The sequence below is a fragment of the Alnus glutinosa genome, chromosome 7, assembly GCF_958979055.1.
Source record: "Alnus glutinosa chromosome 7, dhAlnGlut1.1, whole genome shotgun sequence".
Classification (NCBI taxonomy): domain Eukaryota; kingdom Viridiplantae; phylum Streptophyta; class Magnoliopsida; order Fagales; family Betulaceae; genus Alnus; species Alnus glutinosa.
This window is the reverse complement of record NC_084892.1, coordinates 4,233,813-4,251,166: the sequence shown is the minus strand read 5'-3', so window position 1 is coordinate 4,251,166 and position 17,354 is coordinate 4,233,813. Positions and strand designations below refer to the sequence as shown.

At 34.5% G+C, this 17,354-nt stretch overlaps 2 protein-coding genes and 1 long non-coding RNA gene across 4 annotated transcripts; 1 reads left to right on the top strand and 2 right to left on the bottom strand.

Moving 5' to 3' along the window:
• Positions 1-1,018: 1,018 nt before the first annotated feature.
• On the bottom strand, positions 1,019-2,966 carry LOC133873761 (hydroxycinnamoyl-CoA:piscidic acid hydroxycinnamoyltransferase-like). The gene is made up of 2 exons (XM_062311517.1): positions 1,536-2,966; positions 1,019-1,279 (listed from the first exon to the last, which is right to left on the bottom strand). Exon 1 carries the CDS (start codon positions 2,917-2,919, stop codon positions 1,558-1,560), a length of 1,362 nt encoding a protein of 453 aa, XP_062167501.1. The 5' UTR covers positions 2,920-2,966; the 3' UTR covers positions 1,019-1,279; positions 1,536-1,557.
• Positions 2,967-5,847: 2,881 nt separating this feature from the next.
• On the top strand, positions 5,848-8,415 carry LOC133874053 (uncharacterized). Its single transcript, XM_062311887.1, has 3 exons — positions 5,848-6,207; positions 7,706-7,841; positions 7,918-8,415. The coding sequence occupies exons 2-3, from the start codon at positions 7,716-7,718 to the stop codon at positions 8,245-8,247; spliced, it is 456 nt and encodes a 151-aa protein (XP_062167871.1). The 5' UTR covers positions 5,848-6,207; positions 7,706-7,715; the 3' UTR covers positions 8,248-8,415.
• A 403-nt stretch (positions 8,416-8,818) lies between these two features.
• LOC133874189 (uncharacterized) lies at positions 8,819-11,574 on the bottom strand. Of its 2 annotated transcripts, none has more exons than XR_009901221.1 (4): positions 11,160-11,574; positions 9,491-9,580; positions 9,138-9,396; positions 8,819-9,048 (listed from the first exon to the last, which is right to left on the bottom strand). It is a non-coding gene; the product is annotated as an uncharacterized LOC133874189 (long non-coding RNA). The 2 variants fall into 2 exon arrangements; XR_009901220.1 differs by having other exon boundaries at positions 9,216-9,396; positions 11,160-11,569.
• Between the last annotated feature and the right edge of the window lie 5,780 nt (positions 11,575-17,354).

The window sequence follows — 17,354 nt, the reverse complement described above, 5'->3', positions numbered from 1 at the left end:
AGTTACTACTATTGATCAGCAATCAGCAATAGGAGTAAGAAATAGAGCCTACCCCCAAGCATTGAATCAGATAAAACGGCGCGTAATTTGTTTTGGCTTAGATCTCTCAAATATCAGATATTCAAATGTTAACACAATTTTCAAAATAAACCACAACTATTTTCTCAAAGAAACAAAACACTTTTCAAACAATAAAACACAAAATACTTCTAAAAAATATATATAATTAAGCATAGACTTATTTTTCAAGCGTGACGTTGCTTGTTACTATTAAAAATAAAATAAAATAAAATAAATAAAAGTGGAGGCAATTGTCGCCAATTTCTCTACCAGCTTCATGATGTTGGTCATCAAAACCATTTGGCAACTCCCGCGGTGGCTGCTAGAACCGTCCCGTGGCACTTGTCATGGCAACAAAATCACAACTGTGATGGCTACCCTGAGCCATTAAGGGGCTTGGGCCCCAAGGTTCTCCCCAAAAAAAAAAAAAAATTAAAATTTTACCCCAAATTTTATTATTTTTTTTTAATTTTGGCCTCTCAAAACTTTTTTTTTCAATTTGCTCCCCAAGTTGGGGGGCTGGATCCGCCCCTGGCTACCGCCAAGCAACCACCACCAACTCTAGCAACCTTTTTCCACTTTTTTATTTTCTTTTAGCTTTTCAGAAACACTTAATAGTTTTCGTTTTTCAAAATTTTACCACACAAATATGTATCACACATAAAACGTACTTTTCTTCAAATGTGGCTCCATCAAAACATTTTTCATTTTTTTTTTAAAAAAAATGCGCATTGAAAACTAAAACCTAAAACACTTATCAAAAATTTACCAAACCAACCAGACATTTTGTCATAACTCTTAAAAGAAATTTTATTCAACCAATGACAAGAAAAACAAGTCCATATCATATATATCATGCCTATATATATATATATATATATATATATATATATATATATATATATATATAGGCTTCAGATCTAAATGTTAATACAAATTAAATAAAGACTTACAATCATTAAGGAATAAGAGTTCTTAATTATTATAAATAAAGCCATTCGATTACTAATGAACAATAACTCCTTAAAATACCATAAACCAACTAAAACTCGTAAAATAAATCATAAACCAGCTTAAAATTAACAAAGAAATTAATAGAGCCTAATTTTGGTTGTACGTTGCCTCCGTGCACGTTCAAACTTCTCCACTCCCATCCGTCGACGTGAATTACTTAAGGAGTACCCTCGATGTCTTCTGCATCAAAAGATGCCCGCCCGGCCTAAATGAAAAACAAAATTTAACATATATATAAGACAACCACACAAGGTATGCAAGACAAGAAAACCCAATTAATAGCAAGAGGGAAGTAATTAGCACAACAATTAACAGTAAACATGAAAAAAAAAAAAAAAAAAAAAAAAGAAAGGAAAAAAGAAACCTAGAGTAGTTAGAAGTAAATACACTAGAATTTAACCTCTAATTAGACCATGAGAGAGATTGTACTTGAATTAAAAAAATTGGGCTATATAACTTACCAAACATCCATCATCATGATCACTACTTGGCAGATGGATTCTTAATCAAATCCTGATAGAAGATCTCTTTAAAAGAATCCATGCATTGTGTTTGCAAACACAATGCTATGACGAGAGATCCTTCATCTCCAGGACCTGGCATGATAAACACCTTGCCATCAGAATTCAAGATCCCTGGACCCACGTATACAGGCTTTCCCCATCCAAAATCTACACCATAAAATGGCAAACTGATCCAGCTGCCGATACTAACATTGGGGTTCCCTAAGAAGGGTGCTTCTGTGTATCCCCTGATGTGGAAGTTTTTCCTCAGATGACCCACATCTTTTTGACTAGTTATAAAATCAAGAATGGATTTTATGTACTCATCTGTAACTCTCTCGATTGCTTCCCTCAGTTTCCCAGCAGCAAAACCCAATGGCTCGGACAAGATGTCAGCATAAAGACATGTCGATGTCACCGCCTCAAAGACTGCATTCCCAAAGTATCCTTGAGGGAGAGGTGGTTTGAACCGATTGCGGCCGTCGGCTCCGAGGCGAACTCTTGTTGGTTGACAATTATCGCCTGCACGTGCCTTACATGCACACCTCCAGATGTGGCCTGCGATAGCCTCGTACCTAGTATAGTGTCGTGCCGACAGTACCATGTTTTGATTGGCTTTCTTCTGTAGTTCCTCAACTTGCTCTTTGGTGACTTTCAGTAAGGCAGCACTAGTTTCCTTCTTTTGCTCTGCTTTAGTGTCGGAGCAACCTATTAAGAGTGGTGGTTTTGTAAACGCTATATGATCAGAACGCGGTGCTTCACATGATCGCAACATGGTTCGATCGTGAAATGGGATCTCATCGCACCCCAGATCCTCTCCCCGAGCCAACTTAGCCCATGCGTTGGTGAAGTTCATTGCAGCCCGTCCATCAGCCACAATGTGTGATATGGCTGTTCCAACACAAAGGCCACCACAAGGAAATCTTGTTACTTGCGCCAGAAACAAAGGCTGCTCTTCAATTGAAGTAGTAGTATAATCAATTCTAGGGAAAAGATGTTGGATTATCCCGTTAGGTGTAAAATCACCAAATTCATCCAGTTTTGTTTCAGAGTAAGCTTCCGACAGTTGCGCCCCCATGGCGTTGCAATGAAGCTGCAGTCGGCCTCCTTCGATCCAGTGTAGCCGGCCAGCTAGTGGGTAGTAGTGAACCAATGCACGGCTTAAGGAATTTTTCATTGTCTCAATTGAAAATGGTATGGTTTTGTTATTGTTGGGTTTGTAAATGATGATGAGAGGCGCATGAGTCCACTGCATCGCTTGGTCGCTCTCCGATAACGGTAATAGGCCATTTGGGGTAGCCTCGCTTGGAACGATTAGGGAAGTAGACTTGAAGGTTATCATTTTTGGTTCAGGCTTGAGTATATGGATTTCTATATATGCTTTAATTTAAACCTGCGCGCATGTGGTTGTTGTTTCTTATATTCAGCTCTAAAGATAAGGATAGAGAGTACATGTACTAGCTAGTGTTCGTGTGAGTAAACTTTTTAGATGGCATTTAACAAAAACACCAAAAAAAATATTCTTACGCATAAAAGTAAAAATAGTTTTAAGAATTTTATATTTAAATTTATTTATTATTTTTTTTTTCTCAAAAAGTGTTGTTAAGCTAGGAGTGCTTGTAAGGTTCAGACTTTCACAATTTGATATCTTATAAGGTTCAAATGTCATTTTTAAATTTTAAAAGTTAAAATATCAAAATAGTTATTTTTCCCAACTATCATAACGTACCAAAATTAATGTGGAGTAGTATCTGTGTGTGTCAAAATAAATGCATGACTTATCAAAATTAATGCATGACGTTTGACGTACTAAAATTAATTTATTTGAACGTGTGAACAGTAAAAAAATTTTAGGTATTTTTTTTTTCGAATTTGCCCTTCTGCTTTTTCATTGGATCCAAAACAAACAGGAATATTTTTGTCTTTTAACATTTTGTTGGATTTTCAAAATTAATATTTTATCCTGATATCCTTGGCTGGTAAAAAAAAATAAAAAATCTGTTGGGTATTTTTGTCTTTTATATTGAAATTATTTTTTTACCCTTTTAAGTTTTTCCAGAGTTGAGTTAAGAGATTTGTTTGTAAGCTTGACAATTTTGACACGACCCGCGAATTCGACACGAATATATAAGGTTTGTGTTTAGGCTATAACCCGTTTATGACCCGTTTATGACCTGTTTACGACCCACCAACATATTTATGACACGTTTATGACTCATCAACTCGTTTATAACATATTTATAACGCGATAATTACACATTTTTTTATCAAATTAGTTAAATGAGTTGACACGTAAACTCGATGGGTTGACACGCCAACCCGAATCACTAATTGTTGGTCTTTTCTTTCCTGCCTTAGTTTTACGTTTTTATCCTTTTAAATCTTTTGACTTCAAAAATAAATATTGGCTTTTTTCATTTTTTTGCATTTTTTTCAGCGTATGCTTTGACCGTTTTGCCCTTATTCGTTTTCATATGAGTCAGATTTTCCCCTGATTTTTTAGACGTTTCGCCTCTCTTTCTTTCTTCTTCTAGCATGTTCTTTTTTCTTCTCCTTCTTCTTTGTGAGTAAACTTTTTAGATGGTATTTTCTCTCTTCTTCTTTTTTCTTTTTTATTTTATATATATATATACATTTTGAACCAAAATTAATGTAGAGTACTATCTGTGCCTATATATATATATATATATATACATTTTGTACCAAAATTAATGTAGAGTACTATCTGTGCCTCTCTCAAATAATGCATACACCCTTGGTACTGGTACTGGTACTGGTACCAGTGCATGTCTCTCTCAAATAATGCATAACCCCAGCTGTTAGAGCACTAGTAGTAGTTACCCTATATTGATTCCCTTTCCTATATTTAGAAAAAATTTCATAAAAAACATCAAAAAAACCTCTCACAGCAGATGCCCTATATTTAGATTAGGGGGTTGAGAATGAATAGTGATTCCCAATGTATACATATCTACTATTCATTCCCTATATATTATTTTAATATAAAAGAAGTATAATTAATTGATATAGGGAAGAGAAAAAAAAATAAGAAAGAGAGAAAAAGAATAAAATAAGAGTAAAAAAATAATATTTAATTGATATAGGGAAAAATAAGGGAATCTATTGTGGGGTATTTTTTTATAGGGAAGTAAAAAGTAGTTTTGTTCCATAAATATAAGGAAAATGGTTGGGAATCTGCTGCTAGTGCTCTTATAGTGCCTCTCTTTTTTTGGCAAAGATATATACACAGGATTGTTAGTTTTAAAATTAATAAAAAGTGATTATGTGATATAAAGTAAAAAAATTTTGTATAAAAAAGTGAAAAAATTTTATATTTTAGTGAATTTTATATTTTAATAATAATAATAATAATTATTGATGTGATATAAAAAGTTAAAAAAAAAAAAAAAAAAAAAAAAAAAAAAAAAAGAGAAGTAAAAATATTTTGACTTAAATTATTGTTGAAAAAAAAAAAAAAAAAAAAGTGAAAAAGAAAAAAGAAAAAAGAAAAGTAAATAGTACAAAGTACTATGTCCTCTTTAGTGTCGTTTGCCAAACACTACCAATAATGCATAACCCCTGGTCCAACCTAGTTGATGGTATGTACTACATCGATCGCACTGATTGCTATTGCCGAATTGATAAGGTAATGGAAATATTCAAATATAAGCCGCTTGAATTTACTTTAGGGAAAAATAGGGAATCGACCATTGTTTACGTGCATGGCTGCTTATTAATGTTCTCAAGATAAATATATTAATAAGAGAAGGGATACGCTTATCAATTTTATTTTATTTTTTTTTTAATTTTTTTGTCCAGAAGTTGATTTTTAAATGAAGTATCAATAATAGATGAAATTTATTATTTTAAAAAATATATCACCATCATTTGAGAATTACTTTTAAGATGACAAAAAAAAAAAGAACATTTTTTTATAAAAAAAATAATTTAAAATAAGAAAATATATTTATTTATTTTGTACTCGCATCAAAACATTTTTCAAAAAATATGGAAAATGATCCCTACACAAATATTATACAACAACCACACAACAGTTGACGTGGCTTGCAATAAAATATGGGATTTGATTCATACACAACACCATCACAACAACCACACAACAACCCCTCACATGAGGGTGGGCCCCAGTGTGTGGGGTCCACCCTCATGTGAGGGGTTGTTGTGTGATTGTTGTGTTGGTGTTGTAAATTTAACATTTTCCATAAAATATTGTTTTCTTTTTCTTTTTTGGTTTATGCGGCTAGAAAACCGGAGAGAGGGAAAATCAAATTTTCATTTCCAATTCATTTCGCACGCTGCCCAGCCCCTCTCTCTCTCTCTCTGAAATTTCTCTCCGTACAGATCTTTTCTCCGGTCAGTGACGTCGCTGGCTTCTCCGTCGTCCGTCTTCCGGCGCTTCCCGCTCCGGCAGTTTCTCACTCACTCTCTCTCTCTCTCTCTCTCTCTCTCTCTCTCTCTCTCTCTCTCTCTCTCCGGCGGGAACCCAGCAGATTCAGTCGTGTCTTCGCCGTTCTCTCTCGGCGGTCGCCTCCTCTGTCGTCCGGCGCTTCCTCTCCGGCAGATTTCGTCTCAGTCCAGCTCTGTCTCCGGCCGGCCACGCTAAAAACAGGTTTTTTGTTCATGGTTTTTTGTTTGTATCACTGGGTGTTCATGGGTGTTCATGGTTTTTTGTTTGTATCACTGTTATTATGCTCAGAATTAGGTAAATACTCAAATATTTGATTACTCACAAATATAGAAATTTGATTGATTTCCTAAAAAATGACAGAAACTGTGCCTCTGCTTCAATGTATGTTTTCGTTGCAATCAACGAGGGTGAACGATGTCGTTTAGAGATGCCTAACAATTTCTTGCAGTCGTTTTGATCTCGGTGTTTGATCTAAGTTTGAAATCATTTTTATGATCAATAGCAAATCACACAGAAGAGTCAATTTCCCTCGCTGTATCGAGGTGCTTATAGTCAATCTCTCAGGCTCAGCATTGTCTTTCAAACCTGCAAGTCTCTACTCTTCATCGAGTTTGTTCTTTTACAGTTTTACCTCTGTCTCCCATCCATTTGTCTCTCTCTCTCTCTCTGGCCGAGTCTGTGTGTTGGGTGTTCATGAGTTTTTCATTTTCCTTGGTTGTTTTGCATTTTGCTTTATTCAAAATTTTGGGTTGTTTTCCATTGCACACAAGGTGCTTGATAAAATGCTCCACTGACCATTTTTAGCTTCTCTTGGCAAGTTTTGTCCAAGCTAACATTTTCTACCATTAGTTTCTGAACTTCAGCCTCTGTCTGCATCTTCTCACCCTCTAACAGTGTCGTCTTTGCAACTAGCCTGCTTTGCGGCAACATTAGCAAACAAAACCACCCAAAAACAAAAACAAAAAAAAGAGAGTGCGTGTCTTGCAGAAAAAAGAGAGAGTATTAGGATTTTCTAACTCATGGTTTATTGTTTGTATCACTGTTATTATGCTCAGAATTAGGTAAATACTCCTATTAAAAATGCAAAGGCACATCACTAACCGACACTCCCCTCAAGCTGGAGCATAATATCACACATGCCCAGCTTGCCTAAAATGCTATAAATAAAACAGTGGTTGACACTCTTTAGACAATATGTCTGCTTGCTGGTCACCGGTTTTTCATATAAGAAATGCAGATCGATTGACAATTTATTTTCTCCTTGATAAGGTGACGGTCAATCTTATAACTTCTATAGTCCTGTCATAGTTTTGTGAAATGTTAATTTCTGCCTTATTATAACAGTATAATTTCAAAGGCTCTGTACCAATGAACTTTTAGTGTTGGTAGCATTTATATGTTACTGCAATATATGTAAATTTCCCAGGCCAAGCAAAGGGTAAATTTCCGTCCGTTGGTTGTTTCTAATTCGGTTTGAGGGAAAAAAAATTCGGTCTTTTGTTTGCTGGTTTCGATTGTTGGATGATGTTGGTATAGTTGCTTGGTTCTGATTTGGTTTTAGGGAAAAAAAAAAAAACAAAACAAAAAAAAAATGATATGTTGGCTGATTAATTTGATAATAATATATGGGCAAAGGAATGTGGACATTTTTTTTTAATAATATTTATATGTATGTAATTTTTTTTTTTTTTTTGGGTAGGCCCGAAAAAATGTCGGTAAATAGTGATGCGTCAAGACCCATTCCGTTATGTTACTGTGGAGTGTGTGCACGTCTAAGGTACTCATGGATTAGTGACAACCCCGAAAGAAAGTGGTATGACTGTATAAAGTATAAGGTAATTTTAAAATTAATTAATTGTGACTTTTTTTTTTGTTAGTGGTTTATGACATTTATTATTCGTTTTCACACAGGAAGCTGGGGATTGTGATTTTTTTAAGTGGGCTGATAACCACATGACTTCTTATGAGAAGAGATTGGAGGAACATATGAGAGACATAGAGAAAGGGAGACAGACCGATATTAAGAAAGTTGAGAAGATGACAATGGCCAATATTGACAGACTTGAGAAGCTGATTGAAACAAAACACAAGGAACAACATGCTAGACTTCAGTTAGAGTTGGGTCTGCGTCAAAGTAATAGAAAGATGTTTTGGGTAGCAGTACTTGTAATCATTTTGGGCCTTGTAATTTATCTCAGTAGTTATAGTGGTTTTGAAGTTAACTACTTGATGTTAGAATGAAAGGATGAAAACAAGAAAGTTGAAAATGATCGTTGTCAAATATTTTAGTTATGATGGAAGTTGATATGTAAATTCAGTATTTGATTAGTCAAACCCATATATTTTATGTAATCCCTGTAATTTCTCCTTTCTATTCTTCCTCAAAAGAAAAAGTCTTGTTTTATGTAACTTGAGTCCTTGTCTTGAATTTATTGATCTCTGCAGGTTCAGTTAACTGATGCACATTTCTTTTCCTTCTACCTTTTTTCTTTCTTTTTTTTTTTTACCATTTTTCAGGTCAATGTTGTGCCAAATCCGGCACTGTCACTGTACTAACCTTACTTGTAACCTCAACCTCAACCACTTTTTTTTATCTCACTTTTTTTACCATTTTTCGAGAGCTTCCTTGATCCTGTGCCTCCTGAATGTGCTGTTCTTTATCTCTTAAGCATCTGATGGTACACAGCTTTCTATTGCTGTCATATTAATGAATCCGAATGCAGATATGTGGGCAGCAAATTAAATGCAGCACATTAGCAACTACCATACCAATTCTTCCAAAGCAACACATCAGCCATCACTCAAAGTAACATACACCATCCAAAATTCACCATCCAAAGCTGATTTTCTAGAATAACATACACCATCCAAAATTCACCTCAACTTCTTTAGCTAGTACACAACATATATGAACATCATATAAGAACAAAAAAATTAAAATGAAATAAAATAAAATAATGGAGTCAATCTTTTCCAGTACATCCAGGAGTCCATTTGAAAGCTACCCCATTACAACTCCCACACAAAATATTCATTTTAGCTCTGCAAGAAAACACATACATATTATAAAACAAGATCATTATATTGTTCTGAAGAAAACATAACAATGACCAAAATAATAAATCAAATACCATTAACTATCATTTTGGTCTCATGGTGGAAGTAAACCATTCTATAGAACTATACCAAACCCAGTTTGCTTAGCATACCTCCTATAATAAGAGCAAACTTCTTCTATAGAACTAAAAGTCATTGATGACTTCGGTTCTTCAATTTTCTCATCATCCTTTAACACCACAAGTAGTACCACATTTTCTTCCTTATCACTCAACTCTTCATCTGAACTAAAAGTCGTTAAATCCTTCAGTTCTTCAACTTTTTCACTCACATCTATCCAAAAAAGAATACCAAGTATTTATAAAAAAAACCTTGAATAATAATAAAGAAATAAAATAAATAATAAAAAAAAAATGAAAAATCTAACCATTTTGATGATCATCTTGATGGGTTAAAGCACCGTCAAATTCACCCTAGTTATCCACTCGTGAACTTGAAGAGTCCATTTTGGAAAATGCTATATTAAAAAGCACTACAAGTTAATTGAATGGAAAAATGTAAGAATTTGTTAATAATAATAAAATTCTATTACACATTAGAGAATTGTAGAAAGAGTAAGATTAGACATGAATATATAACACAAGAATAGTGAAAGCGAGGCTTTCTTACTCTTGATTAGAGATAAGGATTCTAATTTAGAAATCTACTTACTACTATTTGAACCATTCATTTAACATAAAACCATCTTTGGCTGAGAGATAACACATTAAGAGTAGCCTTAAATTTTTATGTTTTGTTTTTTTTTAAGAAAAAAAAAAATTATTGATCTAATGACTAATTTTTAATACCATATTATCAATTTGTGAGAGGAAGAGAGAAAAATAATATTAATGCTATATGATTCTAATATACAAGGTCCATGATTGATCCTATAAAAAGATAGTGTAATCAAGCATCAACACTAATTTGTCTGATCTGTAATTAGATGAATTTGTTAATTTTTTTTATCACCAAAATGCACTACAAGTTCATTTTCTAAGGAAGATTGTGTGCTCTAATATATATGTTTTTATGTGAAAAACTGGTGACCAGCAAGCAGACATATTGTCTAAAGAGTGTCAACCACTGTTTTATTTATAGCATTTTAGGCAAGCTGGGCATGTGTGATACTATGCTCCAGCTTGAGGGGAGTGTCAGTTAGTGATGTGCCTTTGCATTTTTAATAGGAGTATTTACCTAATTCTGAGCATAATAACAGTGATACAAACAATAAACCATGAGTTAGAAAATCCTAATACTCTCTCTTTTTTCTGCAAGACACGCACTCTCTTTTTTTTGTTTTTGTTTTTGGGTGGTTTTGTTTGCTAATGTTGCCGCAAAGCAGGCTAGTTGCAAAGACGACACTGTTAGAGGGTGAGAAGATGCAGACAGAGGCTGAAGTTCAGAAACTAATGGTAGAAAATGTTAGCTTGGACAAAACTTGCCAAGAGAAGCTAAAAATGGTCAGTGGAGCATTTTATCAAGCACCTTGTGTGCAATGGAAAACAACCCAAAATTTTGAATAAAGCAAAATGAAAAACAACCAAGGAAAATGAAAAACTCATGAACACCCAACACACAGACCCGGCCAGAGAGAGAGAGAGAGACAAATGGATGGGAGACAGAGGTAAAACTGTAAAAGAACAAACTCGATGAAGAGTAGAGACTTGCAAGTTTGAAAGACAATGCTGAGCCTGAGAGATTGACTATAAGCACCTCGATACAGCGAGGGAAATTGACTCTTCTGTGTGATTTGCTATTGATCATAAAAATGATTTCAAACTTAGATCAAACACCGAGATCAAAACGACTGCAAGAAATTGTTAGGCATCTCTAAACGACATCGTTCACTCTCGTTGATTGCAACGAAAACATACATTGAAGCAGAGCCACAGTTTCTGTCATTTTTTAGGAAATCAATCAAATTTCTATATTTGTGAGTAATCAAATATTTGAGTATTTACCTAATTCTGAGCATAATAACAGTGATACAAACAAAAAACCATGAACACCCATGAACACCCAGTGATACAAACAAAAAACCATGAACAAAAAACCTGTTTTTAGCGTGGCCGGCCGGAGACAGAGCTGGACTGAGACGAAATCTGCCGGAGAGGAAGCGCCGGACGACAGAGGAGGCGACCGCCGAGAGAGAACGGCGAAGACACGACTGAATCTGCTGGGTTCCCGCCGGAGAGAGAGAGAGAGAGAGAGAGTGAGTGAGAAACTGCCGGAGCGGGAAGCGCCGGAAGACGGACGACGGAGAAGCCGGCGACGTCACTGACCGGAGAAAAGATCTGTACAGAGAGAAATTTCAGAGAGAGAGAGAGAGGGGCTAGGCAGCGTGCGAAATGAATTGGAAATGAAAATTTGATTTTCCCTCTCTCCGGTTTTCTAGCCGCATGAACAAAAAAAGAAAAAGAAAACAATATTTTATTGCAAGCCACGTCAACTGTTGTGTGGTTGTTGTATAATATTTGTGTAGGGATATTTTCCAAAAAATATATATTTATGTGTCACATCAAAGCATGTTTTTAGCATTTTTCATTGCCTTTCAACTAAAGACGAAGTGTGACCGACCCTAGGAGGTGGTGGGATCTACTGCTGCTGTTGTAAAGCTTACCATGAGATGACTTGACCAGAAATGGCATTGAAATAAGCACAACGATGGTGACCCACTGTGGCCCACCATCTCTGTTTACCTTCATGCGCTTTCCTGTTTCATTATGGATGTTTTATTTTATTATAAACATAAAAGTAGCTTCCTAAATTTTATTTCATTTCCTACAAAAGTAAGAAAAATTCATAAAAAAAATAATCAAATTATCTTGTTGTTTCATAAATTAAGAAAACACCAAGAATAACAAAAATATTCCCTTAATATTATTTTAATATAAAAAAAAATTATATTTCCTCTCATTGCTTTAGTATTATTTATTCTAAATTTTATCATCCTAAATGTTATATAATTATAAAATTATCATTAGATCAAAATATAATAATAATCATTTCAAATTTAATAATAATTTTAAAATTCACGTCATATTTGAGAGGGCACACAAATCACTATAGTCCTTCTCGTAGAATTACTCTAAAAACTGTTAACCAATTAACCTACCACTTCTCACGGAATCGCATTTGGAAGCAATTCGAAAGTAGTGTTTACATGATATGCAGCAATTTCAAACTCAAAAAAGTATAACTACGAACCTATTAACACAACGATCGATGAGTTCTTGTTGACATGACTCATTCTGGTAATGAACGGTTGAGATTGAGAGAATTGCAGGAGATTTCAATTGAACATATTCTCGCTTTGGCAATCAGAGTTTTCTTAATTATTCAATTTCCAAGATCATAATGTACATGATAAATTAAAAAATTGTCAACCAAAATGGTAGAAGGCAGCAAATGCGCTTAAGCATAATTTTAATTTTCAACTATGACCACTTGCCACCAAAAATCCATAATGATCAGATGCCAAGTAATGCTACACTTCTCACCTCCCGCCACGTGTTCTTTGAGCTGCTGCTAGAAGTTCTTCCGCCGGTCTTTTGTTCAAACTACTGTTCAGTGAGCTTTTTTACTGCTTTTCTTTTTCTTTTTCTTTTTCTTTTTCTTTTTTCTTTCTTTCTTTCTTTCTTTCTTTCTTTCTTCTTTTTTTTTTTTTTTTTTTTTTTTTTTTGTGTGTGTTCAGCCGTCTTTTTTTATTTTTCTGCTAGCTTGTTTTGTGGGTAGTTGTCTCCCTATTCTTTGGCAATTTGATCTTACTTTGAAGATTTTTGTAACCGAATTTGTGTTGGTTCCTCTCTGTCTTGCAGTCCTTAATTACATCGGACTACGATGATGAGAATGTAAAATATCATATTTTTCCCCTTTATATTTAATCTCTTATACTTATTTAATGCCTAAATGTACTCATTATTCTAATATTTTGATTTAGGATGCAAATTGAGGCATTAAATGCAAAACAAAGCTAATTGGGCGATTTTGGACAGATTTGACATCAGTTCGTAATCTGGGCATAACTCTCTCATAAAAGCTCCGATTGAGATGATTCAAGATGCTGTGAAACGCCAAGAAAAGATCTACAACTTTTATGTTTTGCGTTTTGAGAGATACCGGATGAATCAAGGTAGAAATCGGGCTTGAAGTTGACATTCTGATGTAGATCTGATGCGATTTATTTTAGGAAGTTTTCAAATATGTAAATTTCTTTACTTTGAGCCTTTTCATAATCATCCAATCAATTCCAGCCAAGCCAAGTAATAAATAAAAAGTTAAAGCAAAAGGAAGAAAAGGAGAGAAAAGATGCGTGGAGGACCATGGAAATAAAGAAGAGATTTGTGGGGACCACGCGGAAGAAGACAACATGAAATGAGCATCTCTTTCCATGACAAGACAAATTGATTTTCTCTTCATACTTTGCTGATTTGTGGGGACTTAAACAAGGAAAGAATCGATAAAGCATATGGCAACAAAAGTCCCCATTGAAATCATCACCTTCATAGTTATCCTAGCCTTTATTTTATGTTTAATATTTTCCTTAATTAGTAGATTTGTGTATTGTTATTTTAGGATAGTATTTACAATATCTTTCTTTAGGAGATTTCCTAGGTTTCTAGCATATGGGATGAAACATGTATAAAAGGGGGGAACCATGACACACAACACACACCTTCTACCACACATTTTCTATCTTCCATCTTCTCCCCTCTTCCCTAACTTCCTTGAGTTTTAGTCATGGCCCTACGTGGCTAAACTTTCATAATTGGTCGAAGGAAACGGAAGCCTCGGAATCAATAAAACTGTAAGATCTAATTTGTTTTCATTGTTCGATTTATGCTTTGAGTATCAGATGTTCTTCTATACTTATTTTTATGATTGTCTCGTTTAACGACTAAGATTTAATGATTTGACTGAGTTTCTACGCTGGCGATCATTAAATCCTAGGAAGTCTACTAGTTTGTTATTCGTTGCAATCTGTTGCTAGGCTGGATATCAAATCCGTAATTGTTTGATCCCTCCAATCTGTGAAGCAACTAAGATTTAATGATTTGTTGCTTCTCAGTGATTATTAAATCTTAGGAAGAACATCCGACGAAATTAAATGCAACCGCTTGTGCTTGTGTTGTTTCGCTTCATCGATCTCTCTAATTCTTAAGGCTGCTACTAGATTAAACCTATAGCGCTTGTCTTAGGTTGTTTAGTAGTTAGAGTTAATTAGAGCGCTTGTCTTCTAATTAACTACGACTAAGGAGAGATAGGAAAATAGTTTCAACAGTGAATATTCAAAGTATGAATTGATATATATTTGCATCGATGATCAGTTGTAAAATTCCGATGGTGGAAGTTGACTTAAACCAATGTTTCCTTACTTGATTAATATTTTAAATTGTTTCTTTGTTATTTTTCTTAAAATTATTTTCATACTCAAAACCTCCCCCATCCTTGTTCACGTAGCATAAAACTCGGCTAATTACTCTCTGTGGGATCGACCCTTACTTGCACTACTACATATATTTTAGAAGTAAGGTTTTTATTTTTGGGTGCTCGCGACAGCACGCCAACAGTGCTTATCTAGGTTCGGCCCTTTTCTGGTGATTGTTGTTAGTTCCAAGTAGGGGTTCAGATAGGTTCATCTTAATCTGTACCCCTTTTGCTTTTGTAACCGCCTTCTGCAGCCCCTTGTGAGGATCGAGTTACTTGTTTGATTCATTTCTTACCTTTTGTAATTATTTCTGCAATGTTTTAGTTTGTATTGAGTTTGTTGTTTGGAAGCCCACCCTACTTTTATTTTTAGGATCATTCACTTCTTCCTTTCAGATCAGGAGTAAAAGAGCTTGTTTGGTAAATCATCCACAAAATTTTCATTTTCATTTTACTTCTCCCAAAAATATCAAATAAAAAACATTCTTACTTTTTTATACTTTTTACATCACATCAATAATTTTTTATTATTATTCAACCAAAAAAACCCACTACAAAACAAAACTTTTTTAATTTTTTATAAAACATTCTCAAATTTTCTATCACATTAATCATTTCTTACTACTATTCAAATAAATATTCCAATTCACAATCACTTACCAAATAAAAATGATCCTTCCCTGTAATCATTTTCTTTTTCAATTAGAAAATATATATATAAAGTTTTTTTATTCTTAAGTGCCATTCAACTTATGCCAAGTAAACCTTTGTATGTATGGTATGATACGATAAAATGGGTGTGAAGAATTTGGGTGTGGAGAATAGAATTATTCTTAGATACTTGCTTAGTCCAACATCCGAAAAGGAGGAATTAATGGACAAGAACACTGTTACACTGACATGCTTTCCTTAAACCGAGTACAAGCTGAATGCTGAGATTCCTGTTGGTTTTGATATCTGTCGGAAGCACCCTTTCAACTTCAGCAACGATCCGATCACTGGAACTCGTGACATAAATCTTATTTTTGGTTTGAATGGACTTACAAGAACAAGGAATGTTCTTTGGTGGAATGTCTCTTCTTATATACCATCTAGAGGTGCATCTTGTCAAAGGATGGCGTGTGCGATTCTCTTGGTCCTCCGGGAACAAAAAGGCATGTAAGGACAAATAAAATAATGGGAGGAAGGAGGAGAAGAACATGAAGAAGACTTAACACCCTAAAGAGTTGGTTTTCAATGTCCAAGTCGAAATCGGAGAAGAGAATTCCGGTGGTCATGTTTTATTGGTTGTTGCCAGATTAGGGGGAGTTTAATTTACACTTGTTTAGAATGTTTTGCTACCACTTTATGGAGCCAGTGAAATCAATTCTATGAGTTTTCTGTTAATTACTTAACCAAAAAATAGTGTAACCACTGGTGTCGTACTAAAGTTTCTATTGCAAGTCCTATCTTGGGCTTATTCCTTACAATCCCTTAAAAGCCAAGGCAGTCCCACATTCTGCTAGTGCCCAGGGGATATTGTTAGGAAGTGACTGCACCATACATAGCCTTGAGATAAACAATTAGAATCTGATCCTCCACAAAGTGGTAAAAAAAAAAAAAAAAAAAAATTCTCCTCTTTCATTTAATTGAATTATCTTCTAAAAGGAGGTGGATCTGATTCCCTTCCTCTATAGTTTAATTGAATTATCTTCTCTGTTCAAAAATGGAGAAGAAAAAAGATTAATCCTCTGACCAACTTTTCTCCTGCTTGTGATGCAATTGTTTCTCTGATGTGTTTCTCTTGAGTTTCCCATATAAGGAAATGCAGGACTTCACATCAGTGGAAATTATATTTTTGAACTGTGCAACATTGTCATTAATTTGAGGCTTCCGTGACCAATAATGCTAGCAGCCCTTTGGAGCAGAGGGAGAAGCTCTATCTTCTGGCTATTGGGTGTTACAGAAGTGGTGAATTTTCAAGAAGTCGGCAGCTTGTGGGCCGATGTTTTGAGGTTGTTTAACTGTTTTTCTACTTTTTGTGCTGCAACTACTTAACTTAAAGTCCTATTCAGTGGAATATACCTTCCCCTTCTGCAATGTATTCGAACATTCGTGGTTTACATTTTTTTGATAGGTAATCAGACAAATTTATAAAAAACGTAAAAGAGCCCCTAAGAACATATGAATTATAAAAAAAAAAAAACACTAAAACAGGAAAGAGAAAAGGAAAAAATCCGTAGAACCCAAAAATCTGAGGCAACCCAAACACTGCAGTTGAGAGCACCCGCAGAACCCAAAAACATGAGGAAACCCAAAACCAAACTACCTTTTCATGTCACTGGCTTACGGTTTTATTACAAATTGGAAGTGGATGATTGTGCTTATAAGAAGTCGTGTTCTCCACCTCCTTCAATTCAAAGCGGAAATGTTTTTGTGTTTTGAATAGTATTTAGTGTTTTTGTCTTTTCAGAGTATTTTGTGTTTTAAGTTGTTTATTAACGTATTTGACTTGAGAACAGAAAATAATTAAAAGACAAAAACATAAATGTAAACAAACATTGTACGTAGGCACTCAGTATTGGGACCGCTATTGCTTTCTGGTTCCCTACATATATGCTTGAAGTTTCATCAATATCAGGGAAGTTCAAAATGAAATTGGACAAATTCATCGTCAGTGTAATAAACACCAAACAGAAGAAGTGTTGTGACCTTCGCGTTTTAAATTTAACTACACTTATTAGATGTGCCCAAAGTTCCAAAGTTATATGTTTGGCAAAATTTTCAAAAGAGCTTAGACATAATGTGTTTTAAGTGGTTTTTCATCTTAATCACTTAAAATG